Source organism: Lepidothrix coronata, unplaced genomic scaffold, assembly GCF_001604755.1.
Source record: "Lepidothrix coronata isolate B3197 unplaced genomic scaffold, Lepidothrix_coronata-1.0 Scaffold91, whole genome shotgun sequence".
NCBI lineage: Eukaryota > Metazoa > Chordata > Aves > Passeriformes > Pipridae > Lepidothrix > Lepidothrix coronata.
The window spans coordinates 377,389-400,478 of NW_016690271.1; the positions used below are offsets into that span (position 1 = coordinate 377,389).

The following is a 23,090-nucleotide window of genomic DNA, read 5'->3' on the forward strand; positions in this document are numbered from 1 at the left end:
AAAGTGTTATGTTTTTCTATGTGCTGTCCTGCAGCAGCAGTTTGGGTTTATGTTAAAACCAAGCTTACAGAACTCTGGTGTTGTTTTTAATGTCTCGGTAGATGAAAAAGAGCTGGAAAAATTGCAGAACAGGAGGAAGAGGTCACTAATCTTGAAAAATGTTGATTTTAATGCATGTACTTGTAAAGCCATCCAGTTTAAGAAGCCATATAGCAAACAAATGGTTGTAAAATGTTTAAAAAGAGAAATGTATATATTCATGAGAAACTAGGACTCTCTTTTAAGGTTCAGGACTGTAGGAAATCAATGCCTGTTCAGATTCTGCTCCTTTGAGGTTTGCAAGCCAAATAACCTTAAAAAATGCAATTTCACAGAGAATTTCAAAAGCTTCTTACGTGATCATATACCTCTCAGGAAGAGCATTTCATGGTAGGAGTGGTATGCAAATGGAAAACTTTGAGGTTCAGACAGGTGAAATTACTTTCTCGGTGGAGCCTAGAAGTCATTCCAAATCCTTGCTCTCAGTTCTGTCACTCAGTCCCTACAAACTCCCAGTTCAAGCACTTTCTGAAGACTTCCCTCAAGGCTGCCTAGTTTAATCATGTTCCTGTGCTTCCTTGACGTTGTTTCAGTGACAGCAGCTATAATCTGCCAGGTTGGGCAGGAACCAAAAAGAGTCTGATGCTGGACATCAGAGAGCAGGGACAGCCAGGATGTGACTGGGCTGTGCCTGGCCACATCACCCAAAAGCATTGGGAATACTTCAGGTATTCCCATTTCTCACAAATATATTGATTTTTATATCAAGCTCAGCCAGCTCCAATATGAAGTATCAGTTATCCTTGAAATACAAGTAATATGTAGCTGTACTTTGTTTTCTCAGGCTGCTTCATCAGATCATTTATTTTTTCCCACATAAAGGCTAAACCTCTCTAGACCTATTGAATTTGCCTCGGAAACAGCAGGAACCTGTCAAAAAACAATGCCATTATCACCTAATTTACTATTTATAGACGTCCTGGGTATTTTACTGACAAGCTCAGGATCTCTCAAAAGCCCAAAGCTGAAAGACAGGTGCTATAACTTCTCACAATGACTGTGGGATGTGTTATTTCTTTGGAGGCTGGGGAGAAGCCAAGATGCCAGCAGGACTGTGAGGGATGGCCTGCTGTGTCATCCCTTGCTCCATCAGAAATGGCCGTTTATTTTTATGTACAAAACGAGAAATTCAATACTTGGCATGAGTTTTCAGGCAAAACAACAAAAGTGTGTTGCTTTGTGCATTCCTGCAGAGTTGATCAACATCCAAGGTTGGAGATGGTGCCAGTGCAGAAGTACAGAGGAGGCAAACTCAAAGAAATTAAGAGTTTCAATTATCTATCTCCTCAGCATTTAGTGTTGAGGCTCTGAACTCTGCAGGTTACCTGGACAAAAGCTACAGCTAATCCCAGAATGGAACTCTGCCAGCATTAGAAATGAAGCTGCTGTACAACACAGGCTGTTGTTTATAAACCCAGTAAATTAAATAGGGAAATAAAAATACCAAGAAATTTGGCATAATCAGTGACAGCTATACAAGGGCCTGAACGTTACATTCTCTTGTGGCACAGTTTAGGATGAACAATGTTCAGCTCCAATAAGCTGTTCAGCTCCATCTGTTTTGATGAGTTTTTCTGTGAAATGTCACCCACATTCCTGCCCAGTTGTCAGAGTTAATATCCCACTGACTGGATGTGATACCTGTATATCTTCCATCCCATCCTAGTGCTGGCAGAGCACATACCATTAGTCCGTTTGCCCATCGCTGTTTGCTTGTCATGTAGTTTATGTGAAAAGAACAATTTTTGATTTTTTTCTGAAACAGTTGCTTGCAGCTTTTCTGTGTAGATAGTGAAGGTACTCAGAAAAGAGGCTTTAACTGCATGAGGGCAAGTGGAATGGGCCCTGCCAGCACTGGTGTTAGTGTTGGGAAAGAATGAGCATCACTTGTGAAACCTGGTCACCTGGGCTGGATTGCAGAGGGGACCCTGGTCTGTGGTGTTATGGCACATATCAGTCATTAGATACACTTCTTTCCCAGCAAAATTGAAAATGTGACAGACTGTAGGTTTCAGAGCTTCCTGATGTTTATAGAATTGTCATTTTGAGCTTGCTATTTGAGAATAAATGTGTGGACTCTATCAAATTTACTGCCTTCTTTCAGCCAACTTCTCTGCCTTGGCGAGTGTTTGCCACTTTCTGATGTGGGGTAAAAAATTAGGTTCATGTGAAGCTAATCTAGACCAGAAGCCTTCTTTATGTGGCCAAAAAATTCAAGAAAGTTTTTTTTTTTTTTAAGAAAAGCTTTCTTTAAAATGAAAAAAATCCTTGACAATATCTAATTGACATTTTAGTAGTTCATAAGATGCTAATGCACCCCAATTAGGACAGGAAAAAGGAAAGTGATTTCTTTTGAAGGACAGCTCTCTGACCTTGGGGCCCTTTTACTCTCCCATACATCAGTTTTTGACAGCGCCTGCTTTTTGTGATCTGTCACATCAAAGGGCTGCTATAGGTTTGTGAAAGGTTGCTGCACTTTGCATTCAGGCTCGTTACTGTCTCATTTTTCTTGTGAACGATAGTGCCAAGTGTGAGAGACACTAATGAGATCGGTATGTTCTGTTCCACGAGGCTTCACTGGAAACCAAATCTCTGAGCTCATCTGGGGTTTCCCAGGAACCGTAAATATGCTTTAAAACCTCATCTGGAAAGCCAGTTGCATTTTTCTACCCCTTCCAGGTACAAGACACAGCTCTTGCATAATTATTCTTTCTTACAAAGAAAAATTGAGTCTAGCTCCAGAACTGCTATAAAAAGGAAAGGAAGACTCAAAATATTGCTCTGTCAGGCTGTCATTCAAATTGGCAAGGAGTACTGCAGGGATTTAACATGCAAAGCAATGGAAGTGTGTCTGCATTTACATCCACATGCAGCTGGATATGCAAATTGACATCTACACACACCTCTAAATATCTGCTAAGATGTGTAACATATTGGTACAAATATGAACCTGAACCTTAACCTCCCTGACATTCCTTAGCCAAATATTTCCTCCGTGTGTGATTTCCCCAGGTGTCAAGTAGACAAACTGGGTTTCAGCACCACGTTAGAAGACTTTATCCACTAACCTCTAAAGGGAAGGCTCATGAATTGAGGTAGATCAAATTTGGCATTCCAGATTTAGATTATGGCAGCTACCTGTCAAGTTTCTCTTACTTTTTCTTACAAGGATTCTTTTTCTTGTGATAGCCTGGAAATACAGTTGTTGACTGCTGGTGCCCTTGCTGAAAATGTTCCTGTGTGATGTTTGTTGCCACGTTAAATTTTCATGTTCCTCTAAGCTTTGCTCTTTCTTTCTGTAACCCATGGATAGTTCTGCATCTTGAAATGGCTGGGAATGGATGCTGCTTCACAAGACTGTTCTTCAGGCTTCTTTTTGCCCTTCGTAACTGGGAATGGAGTGAGAACAAGGCAATTTAGAGGCTTTCTGGGAGGGTTTCTGATACCTGATCCTGTTATGGATAACAGTTTTTTTTGAGAGGCATTCACAGGCTGTCTGCAGTCATCTTGCATTATTAAACAAGTAGGAATTAACTTCTGCTGACAACACTGCAGAATGTACCCTTTTCAGTATTCTTGCTGTCCTAATCTGCTGCACAATTCACATTTCCTGCACTGAATCTCTATTAACACATTCTGAGATTCTGATGCAACTTCTTGTTAAAACCACCTGTCAAAGAGACCCTTTTCTCAGTGTATATTCCCCTGACTTTGCTGGCACATGCACACCCCTCTGGGACTTGAGCCAGTTAAGAGGATTCAGTGTGTGGTAGGGATAACTGAAATGCTAAATCTTAAAGGCTCTAATGACTTGATTCATTAAATTGTTGACAGTTAATTGGCTCAAGCCAGCATTTATAGGGAAGATCCATTACAGCTGTAAGCAAAACTGTGGTGATCACAAAAGCCTTGCTGGGGACTCCTAAACAGAAAGGGGGACATGCCTGGATGGTCCGGGAATAGCATAAATCTATGATCTCTCAACTTGTTTTCATTTCAGGCTTCTTTACTGAAGTTGTTCAGCAAAGTTCAACACAACCTTGTGCTGACTACCTGCCCTGGGTTAATTATCAGCTTTCCCTCAGCTGGTTTGGAGAGAAACGATCCTTAACACAAATTCCCCGGGCCTGAATGTCTCGCAGCCGGAGTGCCTTGGCAGGGTGCCACTGTGTTTGCACTTCAAGAATGGGAGGGAGCAAGGAAAGGAACGCAGAGCTGGCCTGGTCTGACAAGTATTGCATATCAGGGGAGGGCTTGGCATTCCTTGTGTTATTTTTTTTTTCCACTGTTTGGTGGTTTGGTTTGTTTGGGGTTTTTTTAGCAGCTTTTGGCTTACGTTGGATCTTAATACTGTAAAGTAAGAGGGGAGGGATTGACAGCTACATCTCAGATGGGTTCCTGGAAGGCTGTAGTTCTGTGCCATGAACTATGACCTCACCAAGTATCCTCACCACCAAAAAATTGGTTTTAGCATGGTTAAAAAAAGCTTTTCCTCCTCTGGGTTTTGGCTCTAGATGTGTTATATTCCTTACCCTTTGGGGTCCACTACTGTGCATGATATACACATTCTGTAGATTTATTTTCCCTGCTACTTAAGTACTTGGTGCTCATAAAATCTTTAGCATTAATGGAAGAAGTAGAGTGTAACTTCTTTAGATCTCAGCCTTCTGGAGGGACTGTCAACTACCTGGCCCCTGCAAATCTGAGATCATTCTGTGGCATCTTCCCACTTTTTCTGTAGAGCAGGGATTCCAATTTGAGCAGAAGTTACATTCATTCATCTGCTGTGTTGTGAGATTAGGATGTGAAGAAAGGTTATGCCTGGCAAGTAAGTCCTGTCACTTGAGTAGTGAGTTGAAAGAATCATGTATGTCACACCTTGAGTAATTCATTCCCATTCTCACTCTAAAGGAGAGGAGTGTTTGTGAGGTTTTATTGGCAGTTCAACAAAGTGCAAAGGGATGAGTCAAACTTCATGCCAGGGAAGAAACCAGCTAATCTGCTTAATAGAGATGAAATTCATTAATTCATTTTTATACCATTCTTACTGAAGAGGAAGGGAAAGTAATGTAAAATAACCAATAGTTGCCTAAAGATTTAGCCATGTGTCTGTTGTAGTTTATTACCTAATCACCATGCTAGAAGTCATGCTTGTTGTTACTCCTTTTTCTTTTCCCCCAGTTTGAACTGCAAGCTCCATAAACAATAATCTCTTATCCATGACTTTTGTTCAGGCTGTAGCTGTATTTTAAAACTCATGCCTTACCTGTCACTGTGGGCCTGGGCTAGAAGTCTTTTGCCTGACATCATTCTCCCTATCTCAGTGTTAGAATGTTCTGACTTAGTTTCGTGCCACTGACAAAAATAACAGATTGGTTCTCCCAGCTTTCAGGTGTGTTTGCTCTGACTCTGTGATTACATCTTATAATTACTCCAGGCTTGCACCCGTGCTGCACTGGGACCCTGGTACACTATTCCCTTTTGTGGTTACAGAAACAGAAAGCAGGTGATGAAATAATAAATGCTCAGCTTCAGGATTTATCAACCCAACAGGCACTCTGAGCTAATGTAACCCCTTGGGTGAGTCCTGTTGAAGAAAAGCAGAAGTCACTCTTTAGTCTGTCATGGAAGAAAATATCTTTGTCTGGGAAATACATTTCAACAGCAGTTGGAGGTTGGTTGTACCTTGGAAAGGGCAAGTGCCCATCCTAATAAGATACAAGACCCAAGAGGTTGTAAGATGACTTCTTAGAAAAAGAATGTGCTATCACTGATCCCTTTTTATAGAACTTAGATGCTTATTCATTAAACAAAACGTTTTGTACTTGGCATGTCATAAGACAGAAGTAGACAGGAGTTGTTTAATGTCATCCAAATACAGACAGCTGTATGAAAACTTTTCACTTCATCCATAAAGTGTCAAAGGAAGAACAATGGAAAACCTGTGACTGACAACTAATTCACCCTGTTACACTGAAACATTAGCAAGATTCTTTCTATCATAATGAAGGATCTCCAGGTATTTTATTTGAAACAATGGATTCACAGCTAGCTAGCCTGAAAATAAACCACACACAATTAATCTATTTTGAGCCTAGGAGACACATTTATTATTTCTGAATTTATTTTTAACCTTCCCAGTGAAACCAAGACTTAAAATGATTGTTGATTATCCACATAATGGGAACTGATCACTGGAGTCATTCAGTATCCGTGTTTCCCATGTATGTCAGGACTCCCATTATTGAGGAGCATCTTGATTTCTTTGGAAGGTGGGCTGTTGGCCAAGCTCTGGGTAGGCCTGCCTTGTGCAGCTGCTCTTGCAGTACCAGTCACAGACAAAAGTACTGATGATAGAGATAGGGTATGTAGATCATATTTGTGGTTAGAGTGTCTGTCAGGTTTGGTTGTTGGATTTTTTTAGTGCTTGAAAGGAAGTAGCATGAGGGGAAATTTGGAAATAACTGTAGTAGCTTTTTAGGGATAAAATACCACATCCTTAATTTGATAAAGAGAATTAGGTTTTAATAGTATTCAGTGTATCCTGTATATTGTTGTGGTTTTCTTTCATGATATGGATGTGAACTTGCAATGTGCTGACTGTTCTCAGCACCAGTGGAGGCTGAGAGCAGCTGAGGGTGCTCAGCTGACCCAGGAATGGCCCCAGAGGATATCGGAGCAGATCTGATGGATGGGACTTGTCACCAAGGGCTTGTGCTCACAATCACGGTCAGGTTTTCTGAGTTCAATCTCCATTTCAGTGTCATGGATATCTGTGTTTTCAAAAGATGCTGAGCATTTCTGAAACTTGGTCCCCTAATTCTTGTGACGGTTAAGAGCTGCCCTTGCCCAGACATGTCAGTGCTGCGCTCAGCGGTGTAGTTACATCTGTGGGCAGGGTCTGTTTGCTCCAAGCACTTTTCGGGTGTTGTGAATGGGGGAAAATTAACGCTGCCTTTGGCTGCTCAGGTCTTCGCCGAGGGTCTGCCTTCCTTCGCCCCCAGCTGCGTTTCAGCGTTTTGCTCCGAAATAATCCCGGTGTACGGCCTGGAGCCAGCCCTCTGGCCAGTCACCACGGCTGCTTCGGGGCAGGGAAGCTCGGCTCGAGCTCCCAAGCGATGTCCCGGCTCCCCGGTGGAGCTCGGGTCCCGGCTCCCTGGGGGCGCGGATCGCGCCTGGCCCCGACCCCGCTCGGAGCCGCTGCAGTTCCCGCGGCGGCCGCGCGGTGTCCCCGGCGCTGCCCCGCGCGGCTCCCGCGGCTCATTCCCTGCCCAGCCCGGCCCGCGGAGCGCAATATTGGAATGAGGGAGGAGGGAGAGCCACAGCTGCCTCGGCGGGAGCCGCAGCGCGGCTCCGCCGCCAGGAACTAGGAAGGCGCTGGCTGGCTCTGCCCGCCGGAGTTGGCTGGAGCGCAGAGCAGGGGCAGGTCCGCGCCGAGCCCGGGCATGAGCGCCCAGCCGGGGCCGTAGAGGAGCTCGGGAGGAGCCCGGCGGCCAGCGGAGATGGGCAACCAGCCGGGGCGAGCGGAGGAGCACGAGCAAGGTCTGTAGGGGCGGCGAACGCGGGGACGGGGTTTTGTTCTCGGGGGCTGGACCGCGGCGTCCCGCTGAGCCGGCACAGGGCTGTTGTCACAGCTAATGCCGGTGGCTTCCAGCCCGCTGGGGACACACCGCTGCTGTTTGCCTTGCGCCTTGTAAATGCTCTTTATTGCCGCTCCCCGTACCTGCGATCGCAGCACGGCGCTCAGGGAAGCTTCTCTGGAAGGGATCCTTTGGAGCAGAACGCCTGCAAGGGAGGGACCCCGCTGGCTGACAGATTATTTTACACAGCCTGCATGATGCAGCTAAAAAGTTACGAGGCTGATGTAGTGATGTGCAGGCAACTTGTCAGGATCTGCAGCTTGGCTGCGTTAGCCTTCACCCCATTGTTCGTGGCCTGAGGCCTGAAATTTTCCAGGCCTTAGAATTTAAAATGATGCCTTTGTGGAAGGTCTTCCCACCATTGTCCTTTCAGAAGTGTAGTGCTCTGCATGTTAATCAGGAGCAGATTTCATAGAAAGCCAAGAGCTGGTATCAGGTAGATCTCGTTCCCCTTGTGCCAAATGTCTGCACTGTGCACAGCACGGCTGGTAATTTGTTCCTGATGCCGCGGAGCTGCTTTCGTTGCCTTTTCATTTTGCTTGTTTCTCAAATGCTGAATGAGGGGTAAAACCCAGTAGACCCACTGATCTCTGCTGCTTATTTCTTAGTTTCTGTTCGAATTCAGAACCCTCTAAAGCACATAAAACCCGCAATCGGTTGTATTTCCTGGCACTCCTGTTTCTTGCTGTTGCCATGGGAATTTCATTCACAAAATTCCATTTAAGTTGTTATTGCTTGATCGGGGTTTTTTATCACTTCGGATTAGATATGTAGGTATTGTTTTAAAAGCAAACACAAATATACCTGATCTCTGGTATTGTCAGGGAAAGCAGACAAGGCTGCATTGCTGCTCGGGGATCTCTCACAATAGATCTGCCAGCAGCGCTGGAACAGCAGTGAGGTGTAGTGAGAACTCTCTGGCACTATGTTAATCAGCAGGCTAATGAAGAACACAAAAGCTGCCAGTATCCAGTCACCAGAAGAAATGCTGCCCTAAGGGAAAGTTAAACTTCGGGCTGGAAAGTATGGCTGCCTACATCCTCAGCCCCCCAAAACTATATTTTGCTGGCCAGGTATAGAAGTTTTGCTGGAGTTAAACATGTTTCTGTCATGTAGGAGGGATAATATTGACAATAAACTAGGGGAGAGCTGGATAATGGCAGTGGGAGGGACACTGCTAACTTCTGGTCAGTCTGAGAAAACCAACTCTGATTTTGCAGAGGTGGGATTTGAACAGCTTATTATTATTAACAGAGATGATAAATGAGCATGGAGACCCCCTGTGGTTTTGGAAAATCTCTTTCATCCTTTGTTTTCTCTTGTCCTGTGATTTATTTTATTTTTGTTACTGAAGGGGCAACAGAACAGTTCTACTACTGTTGCACTTACGCAGTTTTAAAACTATTCTCAGTTTTTAAGTGTAGACTGTACTATGCCTTGCTTTAATATGTCCTCACCGTTTGTAAGTATTAATAGGATTGAAAAACAGCGGTTTGTATTGAATTACGTGCTCAAAGCTGTGTTCAATGGTGAAAAGACTTTCAGGAACGTTTCTGCTGACAAAAAATTTCTGACAACGTACTCCTTGTGTGTGAGAGCTCTGGCTTTGGAACTCAAGATAACACGAAGGCATTTAAAGCAGAGTTTGTGTTGGGTTTTTGACAGGTAGGATGTAAAAACTTGTTTCTCACATTAGAGTGTAATACGTGGGAGTACTTCTGAGTTTTGTTTCTGCTGGGATGGACTTAATTCAGCTCTCATTCAGGAATACCTGCACCTTGAATAACTGTCTTATTCTTTAAATTCAGGCTTTTAGAATAACCAAAATAAACCCCAGGAATGGGCCTCTTTATTGAGGCTTTAACTACAGACACCCAAGCTGTGACCCGTTTCCCTGAGCGTGATATTCACAGTAATCTTGTTTATTTACCTTTTCAAGAAACTTCATGGACACAGTATGGTTCTTCTCTAAGTCTTTCACACCAAACTTAACCATCTTGGGGTACTGGGAGCAGATTCGTGAAACACTTGTTCCTCCTCTTGGTGTCAGTGGACAATGAATTCTTGAAAAATCTGATCCTGTTATGATACAGGTTATAACCTCCAGTAAAATACTTATTTTCATGGACTTATGAGACTTACTTTAACAGGTTTTCCTGTTAAGTGTAAGTTCTGGATGGGCTGGTCGGTGCTGTCGAGGGACAGGAGGGAAGCAACTGCCCCCAAGCTGAGCAGATGGAAGTTAACATGTTAATACAAGGGAATCAGAAAAAAATAGGACTACCTGAGGAAGGGACTGTGGAGAGGAGAAGACAGGGAAAAGTAATCCACTGCTGGTGCTTGATGGGATTGTTTTGAACAGAAAACTTTAAAGACTCTGTAACAGCCCAATATAATCCCAAATTAATCTCCGTCTTGCTAAGAGTGTATGAGTGTCTAACAAGGATTTGAGAGCATTGCCTGTAGTAATGTTAGGTTCTATAGGCTTTTCCTGGCTTCTGATTTAAAACTTACTTTAAACCGCTTTCACAGTCATTTGTAGGAACCTGTGTGGTGTGTGTGACCCAGGTTTGCATCACTTGTTTGCCAAAACTCTGCTATTTGCAAGCGGTTGGCTTTCCTTGGCTATACCTGAGTGCTCTGAATGTTCATTTTTCTAAAGCCTGTGGAGGTTTTAGGATGAAAATGCCTATAAAGTAGTACAGAAAGAGATGTAAAACAACAGTGAATGTTGCTGCAGTTTGTCAGTAGAGTAGTTTTGTGCTTTTGAAACTGGCTACCCCAAGCTGAAGGAACCATTGGTATATAAACACAGGCCAGAGCACCTGTGGAATAGCTGGAACATTTCCTGGGAGTTGTGTGGAAGAATCCAGTGTTATCCAGTACTGTGTTTATTGGGAGAAAGCCTTTCAAACATAGTTTGCCTTGGAAACAGTGAGGCCTCCTGTTATTTCTGAACAGGAGCTCTAACATTCTTTGACACTGGTTGACACGGTGATGGTGGGGTTTGTTTATCCTCTAAACATCTGCAGGTGATGTGATGATTAATATGTTTGGGAAGAGGTGGGAAAAAAATGACTCCACACACAAAAACTTTCTTGAAAGAGTCAGTTGAATGGGAAATGTTAACTTCTCTAGTTGGAACAAGGTGACGGGTGGGGTTATCCAAGGGTTAGACTTTTTTTGGGACTGTGTTTATTTGTAAAAGATGCTTACATGGCTTGGATGAGGATATCAAGTGTCAGTGCATACACTGAACCAGTATTGATCTGCTTTCTTATGTCTGTTTTGTCCCGGCCCAGGGGCTTGAGGGGATTCTTCAGTGTAGGATATATAGTTTTTAAAACATGGGAGACTTTCAAGATAAAGGGTATCATAGAAATGTATTATTTCTTGTGGTTTCTGTTTTTTGTTTTTGGGGTAGTCAGATCTTTTCTGAGTGCTCTCTTTAGTCTCCCTCATCTGCTTCTCTCCCTTTCTTTCTCCTAAACATGGGAGCCGTTCATTTTAACTCTGCTGTGTGTCAGAACACCATTTCTGCCAAGCAAGAGCTCAAGAGACCAGATGAGTTTAATGTGATGGTGTGGGGGGAAGGGAGGGAGGAGAGAGGGGCCAGCAAAGCTAATGAATCACATAACAGCTTTCATGGAAATACCGACAGCAAGTCATGTCCTCTTGGAGCTCGGGCACTGAGCCACAGACCTTTTGTTCCCAGTGGAGCCAACAAACCACAATTTGCTCTCCAGTGGATAGTTTAATTCCTTAGTCACCTCTCCCTCCCACAAGTCATTCTTGCATGGGGGGGGTTTACAAATGCTCTCATTTTTCAGAGTAGTAACACACTGCTGATTAAACTGGTATTGAAGAAGTTTATTTTCCCCTGGAGGGTAATTTTTACTTGACTTAAGCTTCTCTTCCAAGGCCAGTTAGGGCCAGCTCTGTTGGTTAGTCTTGTGAGGTGGCTTGACCGGGCTGACAGTGATAAATGGGTTCAGGAGTTACCGACAAACAGATGTCGGTGGCAGCGTCTCCTCTGCTCCCAGGCCAGGGAAAGGGGAACAGCCAGAGACTATGTCACAGTTTGGAATGGCCTCTTAGAGGAATTTAGTCATGAGTATGAGTAACTTGCTGCCTCTGAAATTATCTGTTTGAGGCAGAGTGAAGTGATAATCTGAGTTCCCCTGATTCCAGGTTGAACGGCCAATGAATGCTAAATTAGTGGAAGAGATCGTCAGTAAGTTCTCCTACACTAAAGGGTCTTCCCAACAGTTTTCAGCATTGGCTGGGAGGATGTGCTGAGTGGGAGTGCTTTCTCCATGGGCTTTTACCAGAAGAACTTTCAGGGCATGGCAAGCAGCAGGATGTGGTTTATGCATTTTGTTTTGTGTTAGATTTTTTTGCTGATGAAAATTAAAGCCATTCTTGGATGAGGGCAGGGAGCTGCTGGGAATCCTGCTGAATGAGCTGTCAGGAGGAGCTTGTCCTATGGTTAGATCTCTGCAGATGCTGCTTTTGCCCCAGTGCTGGTGGAGTTCTAGGATCTATCAATAGTAGATTTAACGTGATAGTAAATCTAAAAGTAATTTTCTTGCTGACTGTTTCATTAGTTTAGTTAATATGCTACAATTGGCTTGACAGTGGCAGAGTGACAAGGAAACAGCCAGGGGATGGTTGTGATTTTGTTGGTTCTGACACAGTATTAAATGACTCGAAAGAGGAGAAAGGGTGAAAGGAGGAGGGAATAATGCTGGCTTTGGAGGAAAAGGAAAGCTTGCTTCTTTTTGTTTGGGTAATATTTGGCTCCTCAAGATCTTAAAGTTGTAAAGCTGGCCAAAGAAATTTAAGCAAGTGTTACCCCTCGGTCTTCCCACTGAAACCTGCCAGAGCCCTGGAGGTGCTGAGGAGTTTATTTGGAAGCAGTCCTGTGTTTTGGAGCTACTAGTATTTCAGCAAAGTAATTTCTCTTATTTTTTTTTTTCCTCGTTTCAATTCCTCCCCTATTTTGCTAATTTACTCTTCGTAAAATTTCCTGATTTCCACAGGGAATGTAGCTTTCAAAACAACACAAAATTGTAAAACCAAAACAGAGTACTTCTCTGATTTCCTTGGCACTGCATTGCTTGTGTAGGACTTAATTTGATTTTTCTCTGATTCTCACAGACTGACAATAGAAGATTGACAAATATTTGATATTTTCATTATTTCCTGAAACCTTCCCATGCTGTATCTCCAGGCAATTTGAACACAATGATTAAAGATGATACAAGACTGAGGATTTCTGATAATAGACACCATTAGATTTTCCATGCATCAGCTTTTTACTTAGTGCAATCCAAAGTAGACATGTGTTCACAGATCTCTTTTGGAATGTTCCATCCATTATATTTCATGGAGCAGTAATGTTTTTCCACAAGCATCGATAGATATGGATTGCATGTTCTGAGGCAGAGCACTCTGTCCTTGTGTGATCTGTGATCATCAGTCAGTTCTCTCAGGCCATAAATTCCATCAGGGCTGCACTTTTTTGCCCTTTTAATCAGGCTGTGGAGCACAGAACGAACAAGCTCCATGTTTTTATCAACAGCGAAATTTAAATGTGAAGCTCTTACTGGAAAACTTGATATTCATCGCTGGAAAAATATACCCTTGGGAAAGTGCAAGGATAACATGAGTTTGCAGGGTCCAGTTCTGAGCACACGTAGGGGATGTGTTGGCTGAAACAGGGACATATATTTTTTCCATTCACTACCAGCTCTGTAGGTTTTGTATCTTGATTGGAATTGGTTCAGTTGCGTAGGAAAGCTTTTAGGGACTAAGTAAATGTGCCCATATCCCATGAGCAGACTTATGTGCCTCTCATATTCTTGTCCTGATGGATGCTTTGGTGCAAAGTGTTAAAATCATTGCTACTCAAGCAAGGAAGAATTTCACCAGCAACTTCAATGAAGTCATTTTTATTAATGTATGAAATATGGAAAGGGCCTTAGGGACAGGGTGCAGTTAGTCCTTTGACATACTGTACTTATGTTGGCTGACTTGTCTTTCTTCCCATACTGAACTGTAGTTTATCCTTAACCTTTCTTTTCCATGGATTGGCGACCAATATTCGGAATAATTTGATGAATGGGAGTTAAATGTGTTTTGATTGCTTTCCATGGTCTGTCTCATTTCTAAACCAGGATGATACAACTGACTGGAGGAATCCCATCCTGTACTGAGGATAGAAAGCTGGTTTAATTAGTATGAACAAGGCAGAATGCAAAGGTGGTTTCTTCCCTGCATCTGGAGGATATTCTTTTGTTTTTCACACCCTAAAGTTCTGCATTTTGCCATTGCAGGATTTATACTGGAGATGTGGAAATCCTTATAATATCAAATAATGATGCCTCATATCATTTTAATAGGGGTTGTTTCTACAAGGGTGTGGATAATGATAAATTTGTTGGCAGGAGCTGAGTTCTCTGCAGGACAGGGGAGAGAAAGACTGTCAAAAGTATTACTGAATACTTACTCTTGTAGACAGAAATGCATGTGATTCCTGAATAAACCAGAGGTAATTCCCTGTGCTTGTGCAAAACAGAACCAGCTCAGCAATAAGGTCCATTAGTCACAATTACCAGCTGGTAAGTGGGGATGAGGCTGAGTTTCCATGAACACAAGTCATTCCAGGGACTGGTATTCTCTGCTCTGAGAAAGCTCCTCCAGAGTGCAATAGCCCTGGTGTTGTCTACCTGAAATAATGTAAAATAGTTGCTAAATTGCAGCCTGTAGAGAAAGCGCTGAATTTTGCCTGTTTAAGGATGAATTCTCAGAATCCTGTTGTTTGGGTTTTTTTTTCAGAAGAGAAAAAGAAAGGCATAAAAAAATTAGATGACCAAGGAGAAGTGGGTCTAAGTCTTGTTCCCCAGAGCGTGTTATGTCAACCCTAACACTGGTGTTCTGCTGCTGGAAGGGGACAAGGTGCTGGCGTTGTGTCCATCCCGGTCTGCAAATATTCCTTGGATGGAAAGAGTGTTCCAGAAAGTGGTGCCATTCATTTAAATCTTCAGAGTTTTTTAAACCTTTGTCTAATGGAAGGCTGTGTGCTCGAGACAGTGTGCTTTCAGCTGGATAAAGCAATGTATAGAAATATTTCAGGTTATATTTCCAGACCTGCTGAAGTACATGGCAGTAACTTTGCTTAAGCCCAAGCTGAGTATCTGTGTGCTGATCCCTCTGTCCTAGGCTTACAATCTATCTTGCCCCAAGGGGGGAGGCACAAAGCTCTCAGTATTTCTCCAGGCTTTTCCAGAGCAAAAGCTGGTGAGGATGGAGGCATCAGAAGGGAAGGGACAGTGCTCTTTGAGGGGCTGAGGATATTTCCGCAACCTTTATCTTCCGGATCTTGAGAAATGCTGCTTTCATAAAACCTTGTTGAGTTTGAAGAATGGACTAATCATGTTAGAAATTACTCTCAGCCTCCTCCACACATAGTTTCTTTGAGGCTGCTTGACTGTGGAAAACCTTTGACTGATCTTTTAATTAAAAGCTTTTTTTTTTTTACCAAGGAGTTGAAGCTCTTCCTGCTTTGAAGTGGGCAATGTTTTATAGATAAACATCTCATTATGTTACGAGCTTTCTTCTCTCCCCTTCTGTCTCATTTCTTTTCTTGATGTGTCTCCTCCTGTGTTGATAGTTTTAATGATTTCAGCCCCGTTCCCAGTATCAGGACAGCGCTGATCGGCTCCCTTGGTGCTGTGCTGGGCAGGGCTGAAGCTCTGGATGAGCTGTGGAAATTAAACTGCAGTCCTCTCCCCACCCCCTCACAGAAGCAGGCTGGAAATGACCATAAAACTGGGTTTATTATGTGGCCATCACGTTTCAGTAAACAAAAGTCAGTTGTAACACCAGTGCAATGCAAACTGGTTGTTAAGCATTAAGCAAACAATTTGGGGGGAAAAAAAAAAGGCCTCTAGATTTTAAGAACCTCCTTTCACGTTTCCATTTTTTAGCCCTTTTCCCCATTCTTACTGGTTTAGTAGGGTTTGAGAATTCGTGAGGGAAGAAGTTACTTTGGCTCAGTCAGCCCTGGCCTTTTGGGAGTGTGGGGCAGCATTCCTGCACGGGAGGGCTCAGGTCATGGATTCTTCCTACATTCCCTCCACAGCAGTGCTGTGTAAAGGCATTTTCTGCTGCTCTGTTCCTCTGTGGTGGCTCAGCTCCCTCTGTGGTACTTGCTGAAGTGAATTAAATCATGACCCACCTCGAACAAAGAAAGCAAAAGGGGGATAAAGCCCCATGCAGATATCTTTATAGCCATGATATCTTTATAGTTCCATGATTCAATCCACAGTGTGCCCTCAAAGTTACAGGTTGAATAAATTAGCTTTCTGGTTGTGAAAATGTTGATATTAAGCATTTCCCCACTGTAAAATTGCTTTTTGGTAATCCTTCATGCTCATAAAGAGGTGTCATATCGATTTTGATGGTTAGAGGAGTGATCTGATCCACAGCACATAATGTGTCTGGAAAGAGCAGGATTCTTCATACTTTTCTTTCCAATTGGATTCTTGGACCAGGAGATTTTAGGAAAGTCCTTCATTAACTTCCAGCCACAGATCATATTTAGTTGTGTTCCTCCACAGGGCAGATACAATGGTTGTCACATCTACATCTACTCGCTGATGGCCATTGTTAGCTGAGTTTATATGGTTAGATTTAGAGTTGGCTTTTTGTTTGTTTGCTTTTTAATTTCCTGTACTTCTTGAAACTCTCAACATTGGTATTCTATCTATTATAATTGTATTTTCCAGAAATGGCAGTACAGCTGTTCTGTCACCACTGTGAACCCGGTAAGGGCTGAGTGCTGAAGTTCTGGGTAGATTAGCTGGGAAGCTGCTTTCTGAGCTGAAGAGAATTGTCTGCTTGTCTGCAAACTAGAATCAAGGGAAATCCTGGGATTCTTACTCTAGCTAGTACTCATTTATCTAGTACAGCCTTATGAGTCGACACATTAGTTTTCTGCCTTTATCTCAGAGCAAATCCACTGCTTTTCCTGATCAGCACCTTCTGTGGGAAGGTGTTAGTAAACTCCAAGGATGTCCCCCAAAGCAGAGGATAGATAACCATCTTCTGGACAGCAGAAGCCTCAGAACTAGCAGATAGGAAAAGAAAGGAAGCTCCAAACTTGGTAAGTTTGGAGATCAAACTGAAACCAGTAACCAGATCAAACTGAAAATCCCTTATTTCTGTGAAACACCAGTGGTTTTGTCTCTGTCCACAGAAAGATTGACATTTGTGGATATTTTTCTCAGGCTTTTGTCTAAAAACCCACCAGAATAGAGTTTGGCTTAAAACTCGTTTTGCTGGAGGTATGAGATGATTATACCTGATCTCATCTGGTTTTTACAGGTGCATGGGCAGGAAATGTTCCAGAACAAACAAAATCAGGAAATATCAGAGTACACAGAAATCCCAATAATTGTGGTGTGCTAATGTCACAAGTATATAGAGCCAAGACCCTCTTAAGGAATATAAAAATTATATATTTTTTTTAAATAATGAACTGTGATGGCTGTGGAAATCATAAATTTGGATTAAAGCAGCAAGTAGGGATAATTTATTTTTAAAAGGGAAAATTCTCTTTTTCTGTAACTTTCACCAGATTAATTTTGAGATAATGCTGCACACTGAAAGTTTTAGTCATTCTTTTGTGGGGATTAGACAAGGGGTATAGTTTGTAGGTGACTAAAGGTTTTGGCAGACCCACTGGCATTAACAGTTCCAAAAAAAGTAGTGTTGAGTTTACCATTCCAGCAAGTGTAGGATATAGGGTTTCTCTGAACATTTGCTTTGGATGGCCCGGTGTTTGTTATGCCAGGTTGCTGGGTACTCCAGAAATCCGAAGCAGCCAGGGGTGGATTGCCATGACACTCGTCATCTGCACCCGTGTTGGCAGACGTGGTCATTCCTTGGGGTTTTGTATCCCTCTTTTCAGAGGTGAACTCTTGGTGCCAGGGTTTTATGGAACAGTGAAGCCCCTTGGATGCTTCTTGACTGTTGAGCAGAGTCCTGTGTTTGTGAAGCCAAGACTGGCCATGCCAGTGAGGGACTCGTGCCTAGGGCAGTTCTTGCCCCAACAGACTTTGCAGATGCATCTTTGAGCCTTAGACTTTTGAGCAAAACTTCCCTCTCACAGTACAGCCTCCACTGCATTTGTGCTGGGTATAAAATTTTATTCAAGACAGGCATATCCAGGCTTGAGTTTTCAATTGAGACTTAACAAACCTTCAGGAAACTCAAGTAAACAGCATAAGAAATGCTCGGAGGAGCTCTTTTGTATGGACGCTGGCAAGTCTCTCAGGGTAAAGAGATTTTAACTACTGCTGCTGTTATTCAGAGAGGAATTGTATGTGAACAGGGCCATAAAGAGCAGAGAAAGTCAGCTGAAATTCACAGTGAGACTTTGTGAACAGGGTTTTGATCAGATCTCATCTCATTTACCTTCTGAATGCGACCTTGTTTCCACTGTAATAGCCCTGAGCTGGGACAATGTGAGCTTGAAATTCAGTTCTTGTTCTCGTGGCTGTGCTAAGAGCTTGGAACCACCAGACACTGAGTAGAGCTGATCTTTTTCTATTCGCATTTTAACATGTTTTTGGAAGAGTTAAATGTATAAGAAGGACAAGATGACAAAGTTATTGATCAGGGTGAATCCGAAAAGCTGAAAATAAAATGTTTGCAATCTTTAAGAAACTCCTTAATTGTGCAGCAGAGATTCCCTGGGTACCTTCTTTTCTAAAACAACTACTTAACTTGCTAGGGCCTTTTGTGGATTCTAAGAGTACTTGTTTAGGTGCTAAAATCTGCACTAAATGGAGATGCTTCAACTATAAGGTCGTCTCTCTTATAGGGTTGCATTCCTGCCATGGGAGAGTCCTTTCTAGTGGCCACCCTTCAAAAGAATTTCCTACCAGTAGTTCATCTGCAGATTTAAATTGATGACAGGTAGTTATGTCATAACTTAGTCTTTGAGTTACCAAAACAGTGCCTTTTATTTTGTGCTTCTTGCACCCCGGATCTCTATTTTTTTATCTTCTAATTAAAACAAAGAATCAGCCAACCTTTACCAAGTGTTCAGATCAAATGTCAGTGGTCTCTGTAGTCTTACATTAGGAATTGCTCAGATCTATATGCTTACTGCTGCTTTTTATTTGGAACCTCTGGTAGTACAGCTTTTCAAATACAGGTGTTTGTTGTTCTCTAATACTTTGTAATATAATTTTATTTCTCTTTGGTCTCTTTCACTCCATGTCAAGTATTAGCACCTGAGTTGCTTCCTTACACTTTCCACAATGATTACACAGATCAAAATCTTTGCACTAAGCCTTTTAGGTTTTTCCTTCTGGTGCATATTGTACCTATTCCACAGGCACTGTAGTCAGGCAGTCCAGACAGTCCAACAGGCCATTAAAATGATTCAGGAAAAAAGTTCCTTGTAGTCTGTGTTTACTAAGTGAGTAAAAGGCCTTATTTGAGCAGATGTTTCTATATAATTAGTGCTAGATTATCAAAACCACATTTGTTGTTCTGCAGCCATCTCCTTGTCTTTTCTTAAAGCTAGGTGGAGTACAAGTGAACCTTCCCAAAGAGTTGCTGACCTGTAAAGGTGTTGGCTCTATGACTAACACTCTGCAAACAGACTAATTAATTCAGAAGAACTCTGACTGGCCAAGCCTTGGTTTGCTTTGCTTGCTGTTGCATAAAGACCAGGTAGCAGAGAGCCTTGGCTTTCTGTAGGACAGCTCTAAAAGAGACAGAAAATGGTGTGTTCTCCTGTTTTTGAGGATTATCCAAAGGAGTATCCAATGCTGTGGTCACAGAAGAATGCTGACAACTAAACTGTTCAGCTCATTCCCTCTGTGGATCAAGCAGATCAAGCCATAATAACTTGTCACAGTATAACAGATTCATTCTTTATCCTGACTTTTGCCTAAGCTTTGAGCAGAGGTTTTACACATTTCACTCTCAAATATGAAGTTCTAAACAGCTTAAGCAGTTTTGAAAATCACAGTAGTTGCTCATCTGTGTCTCTTGCCACCTGTACCTCTGAAAATCCAGCCTTCTGCATCCAGTCCCACTCTCAGTTCAGCCCCCAAGAAGCTGATTCGGATCTTCCTCATGAGTTGATTTAGTTATCTGCATCTGTTCATTATTTGTTACCGAGTTACTGTTGGCATGCCTGGAAGTTTAAGGATAGGAGCACTAATGTGCACAGCAGGATGTGTGTGGGGATTTTGGCTCTGTGTAGGTTTTGTATGAAGTAGCCCAGCCCTTACCAACAGGTAAGGGTTGTTGTATCTGCCCTCCTTCTCAGCAGTCAGGTTTGCTTTTTCTTCATGCCACCATGAAAACAGTGTGGTTCCTGTTAATTAGGATATCAGAAGATCTCTGGTCAGCAGGGAAGTTGTTTTTTAACTGTTTCATTTGCTTAATCAAAGGAAAAAAGGGGCAGGGGAAAATAGGGCGTTTCAATAAAGCAGATGTGTGCTCTGAAAGCTTTTAATGAAAAAGTACTTTGAAGGAGTAAAGTGTACACCACTCCTTCCTCTCTGCTGTACAGTCATCGTTTCCCAAAGGACATTTCTAGCTCACTCTTAATCAGTCTTGGTATCAATCTCAGGATCAATGTTGGAGCAGGGTGAAGATGATCTGCCCAGTCCCCTGGGCTTTCAGTTAAGCTTTGAGCTCTTAGTGGCTTATCTGCCTTTGGAAAATGGATTTTAAGCACCAAGTTAATTAGGTTCTTAAAAACATTACTCTGAGTTGACAAAAGAAGTCAGAAAACACATCATGCCTGTGCTTCTTTATCTCGGGGAGTCACCCCAAGCTAAGGCCATTTTTTGTGACTTGGCTGTGCCTAAATTCAGATCAATGATGTCACGGAGGCCCATATTAATCCAGTGTGTTAAGTTGTTCATTGTGTGGCTGAAAATCACCTAAAAGGTACTTGGGTACCGGAGTGATTTTGAATATGGCACAAAGAAGCTGCTATTACCTGCCTTGTAACATCAGCTTGTAAATGTGTTGTGAAAGTCTGACTGTTCAGTTCAATGTCTAGTGGCATTTTAGGTGTCTTCAGACATCCCAGTTGCTCTGTCTGTCTCTGGAGCAGAGGACAGGTCTCCCACGGCTGCTGTCAAATCTTTTCAGTGCAGAGAAGGTATTTCAAATACACCTAAAGGTCATCTGAAATGGCACCAGACATCTGTATTTCCCTGTCCTAGACCAAGTGTCATAAACCTGGTGGAATTAAGATGCTTCTGTGACCCAGGTTTGTTTTGCTAAGAAGCTCAGAGTTGGCTAAAACTATTAACAGGACCTTCCCCAGGCAAGACTGAGCCCAGGAGTACGTGCCTGCCTTGCCTGGCTGTTGCTGGATGTTACCAGTGCTCCTGTGCATCCTCAGCAAATCTTGGCAAAGCCCGAGGAAGTGCAGTCGTGCCGAATCCAGGGTCTACCAAAGTCCCAGCCAGAGGATAAGCTGAAAACCCATAAACTGATAAAACATGTTTCAGCTAAACCACAGGTGGTAGAGCACAGTAAAATTGTATGGGGCAGTTTAATAATTCTTTTAATTTGCTGTACAAGTGTGGGCTGTTCAGAGTATTCCCTTTGCTGAGCTGTGCTGCTAAATGCCTCCAGCCCACTTGATTTATACTGACCTTTCCTCAGGGTATTGCAGGAACCACTTTTCTGTCTGAGCCTTGGAAGTTCTGTTCAGGTGACAAAATTTATTAAAACATCTTGGCACATGGAAACAGAATTCCAGAATAAAGGAAGAACTGCACTCTCCTGTTGGCAGGGAGGCTGTTAGCCCATAATTTCTTGTTGTGATCTTTTTTGTTTCACTGTCCTTTTCTAAGGTGGATTTAAGGGTGACAAAAGACAGAAGGCAGTGAATTTGCTGATGTGTTGGAAGTGCAGGATCGGGAATGAGAGAGCTGTAACAGCCCTCCTGGAGCAGCAGATCATCACGAGAGGACAAACTTGTCTGCAGGCAACAGTTTGCCTTTCTGAGATGTATGACTTGAACATTGCAGAGTCCTATGAATAGCTTTCTTTTATTTCTTGTTATCCTGCCCTTGCAGTTCAGATAAGGTATCCATTGTTGAAAAACATCACAGCAAAGCTGCATCTGTCTCCATGCTTTAGTCTTACATGACTGAAATGCTTTCTGAGGTGACTCGGTGATCTCGGTGCTTAAATTACATAGATGGGCTCTACATGCAGGAGGCTTAGTACCTGCTTAAGCTATGGAACACTGAATTACGAACCTGGAATTCTAAATATGTGTAAGAACAAAATGTGTTTTTATTGTTCATTGCTTAAGAGTTGACAGGATTAAAACTGAGGAAGAACGTTTAAAATGGAACATTCCCTGTTAGTTCTGTCTGTGGAACAGCAGAAGGCCATGGCATTAACCTTTGGGTTATTAATATGTTGATGGAGGGAAGGATTAAGAAAAGAGCAGGCTGTGGGACACAAATGGCACAAAGGCCAGAGGCAAATAATTTTATATTGACCCCAGTTCTAAAAAATAGATTGGAAGCAGAAATCAGAACATTTGCAAAGGTGTTTCTGCAGTCAAACGTAGTCTTCCAACTGAGATTATTCCTCTGCTCTGGGACTGGAGAAGCAGGTACTTGAACTATTTAATTTTCTTGACTCCTAATTATATTAATGTCAAAGCCAGTGTTTTACTGCAGATATGTGCTATCAGAGTCCATGGAATGTGAAGGCAGGTAAACATTGAATCTTCATTCCACCGTGTCACGCGTGTCCCCCCTGGGACTGGTGAAACGTTCGTCTCCTGCTCTCCCTCACCCTGCTCTCACTGTAATTACTTTGGCTGCACTGCAGGGGTGTCACTTCTGAACAACAATCCCAGGTGTTTCACCTTGGAGGATTGGGAAGTGTTTTTCTCCATTCCATAGTCCGTTTCTCCGGGTTGCGGATGTTCCTGTGGGAGCTGACGCGGGAGGTGCTGAGAGCTCAGGACAAAAATAGATCATAATGTGGAAAAACTGAAGAGTAATCCCGATCCTTCCTTCTGTGAAAAACATTGTAGGCGTGCTGAAAATGGGATTAACATGGTGAAAGGTCATCAGGAGGGCTCAACTTTTATCTCATTAAAGTAATACTCTGGCTTTTGACACCGGTGGAAAGTCAGGGAGTGCTCCCTGGCAGCAAGTGGCCATGGGCTCCCAGTCCTAATCCTGACTTCCCGTGACCTTGGGTGAGGTATTTCATTTCTCTCTGCTTTCCTGTCTTGTAACCTAAACTTAATTATGTGTTTCAGAGGATTTGAGT

The 23,090-nt window shown here is 42.8% G+C and overlaps 1 protein-coding gene across 8 annotated transcripts in view; it reads left to right on the forward strand.

Moving 5' to 3' along the window:
* SPECC1 (sperm antigen with calponin homology and coiled-coil domains 1) overlaps positions 1 to 23,090 on the forward strand; it is a 92,312-nt gene that overhangs the window by 27,358 nt on the left and 41,864 nt on the right. Inside the window, exon 1 of one of the 8 annotated variants that reach the window (XM_017821697.1) lies at positions 7,394 to 7,641. The exons of the other annotated variants lie outside the window; for them this stretch is intronic. Within the exon in view, the coding sequence (XP_017677186.1) occupies positions 7,602 to 7,641 (40 nt within the window). The 5' untranslated portion in view covers positions 7,394 to 7,601. Of the gene's footprint in view, positions 1 to 7,393; positions 7,642 to 23,090 lie in introns of those variants that run through there. 8 annotated transcript variants of the gene reach the window in all.